A 6173-nucleotide genomic window follows, 5' to 3' on the forward strand; every position below is an offset into this window, starting at 1 on the left:
TTTCAGGTGGGTATTTTTCCTTTATTCAGGTGGATATTCTCTTCCAATATGTCTTTTTTATTTTCAGGTAGGCATTTTCCCTTTTTTAAGGTTAGTCTTTTTCTCTCTTCAGGTAGGTGATTTCCCTTTTCAGGTGAGTAATATTCATTTTTCAGGAATGTATTAATTTTGATTTTTTTCAGGTAAGTAGTTTTCCTTCCACAGGTAGGTAATATTCATATTTCAGGTAGGTATTCATTTTTCCTTTTCCAGGTAAGTATATTTCGTCCACATTTTTCAGGTAAGTAATTTATTCTCTTTTTTGCAGGTGAGAAATGTCCATTCATTTTTTAGGTAGGTATATTTTCCTTTTTAGCAGGTAAATTTCTCTTAAAAATTTAGCCTTGAATCATTTCAGAGTTGTGCATGTTATTTAGTTAGCCGTACTATGTTACTTTCCTTAATTGTTACATTGATCGTTTTCTCATGTTTAGGTTTCGAGGGAATAAATTATGTTTTGTTGTTTCATGTTCCTGTTCGGGTTTGGTGATGGGTACGGTTGAATCCTCGTGTTGTTTGTGTCAGCTGGGTAAATAGTTGAGAGAGTAAGCCTTAGGGTCAAGTCCAGCCAGGGTTTTAGAATGGTTAAGGTTAGTATCATACTCTGGGTAGGTGTTCAGAGTTAATGGTTTACTCTGGTTAAGGTTAGGGCATGAAAGGATGAAGATGAGCGAGGAAGAGGAGGAGGAGGAGAGTTAGGGTGGGACAGTAAAGTGTTTACCATAGTGTGATACTGCCGTTCCTTTTCACAACATTTAAAAGACATTTAGGGACTGAGGACACCAAGTGATTAAGTGTTTTGTCCCCATTACTCCTGCAAACAAGTCTTAAGATGCAACAGTCCTGGGTCTTTGTTGATGCAATCTGTGTTTCAAAATTTATCATATTACTTGGTTTACTTATTGGGTGGTTAAGATAGCAGTCTAAATAAATGATTTCAGCTGTTGAGAATCAGAATCATCTTTAATGGACAATTATGTTTGAACACACAAGGAATTTGACTCCACTACAAGAGGCTCTCAGTGTGTTGGTAAGGAAACAGAAAGTAACAAAAACAAAAAGTAAAAATAAGAATTAAAAACAATGAAAATCAGAAAAATGTAAAAACAAAAACAAATTCCATTCTGCACTGGCATTACAGAATCAAATGAGAAAAAACATCAGAGAAAACCAAAAGTGAAAATAAAATGACTGATACACTTGAGAAAAACTGCTCACAGAGGACAAGTGAAGAAAGTAGAACTTTAATTGGTTTCTGTCACTGTGTTTATTAATACTGGTTTGACAGACTGGTTTCTATTACAGACTGGTGGTCTTGCTGGTGTCCACCTTCAGGTCTTTGCTAACCAGTCCGGAAGTGACTGGGTGCATCGCTGCTCGGTGAGCCATAAAGACGCGAACAGCTTCATCACGATACTTTTCAAAGTTAAACACCTCCCTGAAAATGAGTCAGACACACTGCGTCACACTAAGTACATCTATGCTCAAGTCACTTACTACAAAGACTTCAATGCAAAAAGTGAATTTAATTAATAACTTCACTATCTACAAACTATCATGGAGGATCTGAGAATTTCTAGAAAGTAAGAAAGACACAACTAAGTGAATCGGCTGTAAAGTGAAATGAATATAAATACCTGAACAGAGGTCTTGTGAATTTCAGTCTGCCCTGTTCTGTCGCCATCTTCAGTGCCATGGGGACCGCTTCCTCCCACTTGCACCGAACACATAACCTTAACCACCTGCAGGGCGGAACAGGAAGTCATTGAAAGGAGCAGTTTAAAATGAAGAAAAATCCACAGAAAACCTGCTGAAGGACTCTCACCTGAAGCGAATCTCTGAATTCATGCAGGCATTAAGATCATAAACCTCCTGCATCTTCTTCACATGAGCCAGAGGGAGAGGATCCTGAAAAATGGACAGGAAGTATCAGAGAGGCATACTTTCAGTCAAGTGGACTGATGCAAGCTTAAGAGGTTTACCTCCTGCAGCAGGAGGGACAGGAACTCAATGAGCTGGTGGGATGATAACATCTTCACATCTGACTTGTTGAAGCTGCTCAGGTCCTGGCCTTTGGCCTGAAAAGGGACAGAGGGTGGACATTTCATAACTGTACATAAAGACAATTAAAAAAGGCCCAAGTAAGGTCCAGGTATTACCTTGATCCACCTTTGGCTGAGAGTGATGCAGGCATCAGCCAGTGTGGTGTCGTACCTAAAGCACAACGATAAAAAACACATTAAGATAAATTAGAACAACCAAGCTTACAGTATGTAGCTACTTGTTCAGGTATAAATGAATTCCTTAATGTAAATATTTAAATAAGTATTATGAAGGAATTCAGGGAGCTAATGTAACACTGACAGTTTCCACTTACTGAGGTTTTACAGGAGGCATCCCAGGAGTGAACATCCAGGCGTTCCAATCCACCTTGTTCAAGACATCCACCTGACAGTCAAAAACACAAGGCCATCTTTCACTTTACTTGCTGTGCTCATGATTTATTCTGTCAAATGGCCCAATCACAATTTGCTTATGGGATGCCATGTGCTAAACTACACAGTTCACAATACCTGATAATGACCTGACAGCCGGTACACTGTGGGCACACCTACACATCTCTTAACAAACAGACCACCACCTGATACCATCCAGGTGTTTCTCACCTTGTCTTTGAAATAAGTGAAAAGATAGTTCTTCCACTCTTCTGTAGTGACGCTGCTGTAGGCAAACAGCTGGATGTATGACTTCACAAAACCCATGAAGACCTCTGGAAAAACAAAAAGCAACAGCTGAATACACACTTTCAATGCTAAGATGTTGATATACTTTATATTGTAAAGACATGTTACCTGGGCCTCCCATTAGCTCCTCCAGGTGATACAGCAGAGTGAAACCTTTCTCATAGGGAACTGAGGAGAAGGCATCATCAGGGTTAACATCCTGCAGACTGGGAACGAGGTTAGTCAGGGGGTTGTTGGCTCCAAAGGTGTTCACCTGAGAGATAAAACAGACAGGTAAAACTAACAAATTCAGATCAATTTGTACAATATCTATATAAAATCAGTAGTATAAAACCATAGTATAAAAGTATAAAACCATAAAAATAAAACCCACTGAAATCCAAAAACACATGAATTCAGACTGTGTTCAGAATTTGGTGTGTTCTCACTGAGTCCTGCAGCTCCTTCCAGCCCCCAATGGCTTTAAACTGTCTGAACTGTTCGCTCTCCATACACCTGCCAATCATCCTCTCCAGGTACACTGTGTGGCCTTCGTTCAACCTGAAGATAAAAAGTCAAACAGTCATGGCCTTGAAAGAAATGGTTACATACTGTAGACTCTCCTTTATTAATATTAACATTTAATATGTTTTGGACCTTTCTAATACCTTTGATTTCACAGTAACCCTGGAATAAATTCAGAAACATCAGCTCTAAATGTTCCACAGATGTCTGCTGCTGACTTCACTTTCCAACCAAACATAACATGATCACAACGGAGTCAGCTGACTCTCTCAGACATTCTGGTTTGTAACAAACACAGAAGCTCAAACCACAGACTAAACCCCTACAGTTGAGAGGGCCAGGCGACTTGGCCATGAAAAGACCTGAGTATTTGTTTACCAGAAGTGTTCCCAGGTCTTGTTGGTCACCAGATTACCAGTCCAGCTGTGAGAGATCTCATGGGCAATCACCTGACAGCATAAACATCATTTCAACATGGATGAACACACATGTAACATGAATGACATCCACAGTACAAGTGTATTACTCACATTAGACAAAGATTTATCTCCTGCCTGGAAAAGACACAAACACACAGTAAACAGATGGTCAGCAATCACATGATGCTGTTACAGAAGTCAGGTGACCTCAGACAATCTCAGCACCATCAGTGAGCTTGATGTGTTAATGCATGTGCAGTTAGAGAGGGCTTCTGTGTATGGGTACGTACTAGTAGGGTGGGGGTAGCAAAGGTCAGACAGGGGTTCTCCATGCCTCCATATGGGAAAGATGGAGGTAGAACCAGGATGTCATACTGACCCCAAACATACGGTCCAGCCAGGTCCTCAGCTGTCTTCAGCATGGTCTCCGTCTGATGGACACAAAAGCAGATTTGTGTTTTAGTGTTCACAAACAACTAAAAGGCAAAAATGTGTTTTTTTATGGACAGTCAAATATGCTTTTATATCCTCTAAGTCTATTATGGAGGAAGGGGTTTTGGACGCCTCTCTGCTCTGCACACTGTGTGTGTAGCTAAGCCCCGCCCTCGGTCAAACTGGAAGACAGACACAAAACCGGATGCACTTTAGCAGTTACTTTGCATCACAGACATTAATTTTAAGGGCTCTATGAAAGGAACAGAGCCATAAGATCGGGCTCCTTTCAAAGAGCTGCTAATCCAATCAATATTTTCTTTATCCATTTCTGCTCAAAGAGGTTTGTTTCTGCTGGTTATCCACAACATTATTGCTGCAACGTTTCCCGATTTCCCAAACTACGGGGCGGACCGAGGGTCATAATCACAGAACATGCGTGTTAATTGCTTGTCAAAAAATTTGTGGCATTAAAAGGAATTTGCATTAACTCATCATTATTACATTAACTTTGGCAAGCCTAATAATAATAATAATAATAGTTGTTTTGCTTACTTGTTCTTATCTTCATTGTCACAGCTGATGTGTTCTGAACATGACATCTGTGAGCAACCTGATTTTATTATGAATATTGCTATTACTATTCAGTAATGTGATCAAACTATTCATTGCCATTAAGGATAGGATATAACCTACTCCCCTCTGCCTTTTTCTTTCTTCCCCTACTTTGAGTTATTGTATGGATGCTGATTCAGCATCCATACTATGTTATCCTGGTCTTTATTATTATTCTGGTTTCTTCCATCCGTTTTTTGGCACTTAATTTTTTCAGCATACTTTCAGCTATGAAAACCGTATCGACATGTTCAGCTTTTTAAGGACATGTATGCTATTATTTTTCTTGTTTCTAACCTTTATACTTTTTAAACTATTTAGTGTCTTTCAGCAAAATTTTGCCCCCTTCAAATGAATGGGAAAATTCAACTTCAGCATACTTTCAGCTATTTCAGTTATCAGAATGTTCAAGGACATTCATGCTTCTATTCAGAATTTTTCTAAGCTTAATACTTTTGAAATAGTTATCTTTATTTTGAAAATCTTGACCCGTTCAAATGAATAGGAAAATTCTATTTCTGCATAATTTCAGCTATCAAAATGTTCAGCTCTTCAATGACATTCATGCTTCTCTTCAGACGTTTTCTAAACTCCATACTCTTGAAATATTTAGCTTTATTTCGAAAATCTTGACCCATTCAAATGAATGGGAAAATTCTTCTTCAGCACACTTTCAGCTATTTCAGCTATTAAAATGTTCAGCTCTTCAAGGACATTCATGCTTCTATTCAAAATTTTTCTAAACTTCATACTTTTAAAATATTTTGCTTTATTTTGAAAATCTTGCTCCATTCAAATGAACGGGGAAATTGTACTTCTGCATAATTTCAGGTATCAAAATGTTCAGCTCTTCAAGGACATTCATGGTTCTCTTGAGAAGTTTTCTAAACTTCATACTTTTGAAATATTTAGCTTTATTTTGAAAATCTTGCTCCATTCAAATGAATGGGGAAATTCTTCTTCAGCACACTTTCAGCTATTTCAGCTATTAAAAAGTTCAGCTCTTCAAGGACATTCATGCTTCTATTCAGAATTTTTCTAAACTTAATACTTTTAAAATATTTAGCTTTATTTTGAAAATCTTGCCCATTCAAATGAATGGGAAAATTCTACTTCAGCAAACTTTCAGCTATTTCAGCTATCAAAATGTTAAGCTCTTCAAGGACATTCATACTATTATTCAAAACTTTTCAAAACTTCATACATTTTAAATATTCAGCTTTATTTTCAAAATCTCACCCCATTCAAATAAATGGGAAAATTTTACTTCAGCACAATTTCAGCTATCAAAATGTTCAGCTCCTCAAGGACATTCATGCTTCTCTTCAAAATTTTTGTAAACCTCATACTTTTGAAATATTCAGCTTTATTTTGAAAATCTTGCTCCATTCACATGAATGGGAATATTCTACGTCAGCAT

General features: G+C 37.9%; 1 protein-coding gene across 1 annotated transcript in view; it reads right to left on the reverse strand.

Annotated features, from left to right (window-relative positions):
- Positions 1 to 1267: 1267 nt before the first annotated feature.
- Positions 1268 to 6173, reverse strand: part of lta4h (leukotriene A4 hydrolase) — an 18979-nt gene continuing 14073 nt past the window's right edge. The window contains exons 8-19 of the mRNA XM_020595288.1: positions 3997 to 4137; positions 3818 to 3841; positions 3666 to 3736; positions 3212 to 3323; positions 2892 to 3036; positions 2706 to 2809; positions 2417 to 2487; positions 2199 to 2253; positions 2022 to 2117; positions 1865 to 1947; positions 1677 to 1781; positions 1268 to 1477 (exon numbers count right to left, since the gene is read on the reverse strand). Of these exons, the coding sequence (XP_020450944.1) occupies positions 1339 to 1477; positions 1677 to 1781; positions 1865 to 1947; positions 2022 to 2117; positions 2199 to 2253; positions 2417 to 2487; positions 2706 to 2809; positions 2892 to 3036; positions 3212 to 3323; positions 3666 to 3736; positions 3818 to 3841; positions 3997 to 4137 (1146 nt within the window). The 3' untranslated portion in view covers positions 1268 to 1338. The remainder of the gene's footprint in view (positions 1478 to 1676; positions 1782 to 1864; positions 1948 to 2021; positions 2118 to 2198; positions 2254 to 2416; positions 2488 to 2705; positions 2810 to 2891; positions 3037 to 3211; positions 3324 to 3665; positions 3737 to 3817; positions 3842 to 3996; positions 4138 to 6173) is intronic.

The sequence above is a fragment of the Monopterus albus genome, unplaced genomic scaffold (genome assembly GCF_001952655.1).
Source record: "Monopterus albus unplaced genomic scaffold, M_albus_1.0 scaffold26.1, whole genome shotgun sequence".
NCBI lineage: Eukaryota > Metazoa > Chordata > Actinopteri > Synbranchiformes > Synbranchidae > Monopterus > Monopterus albus.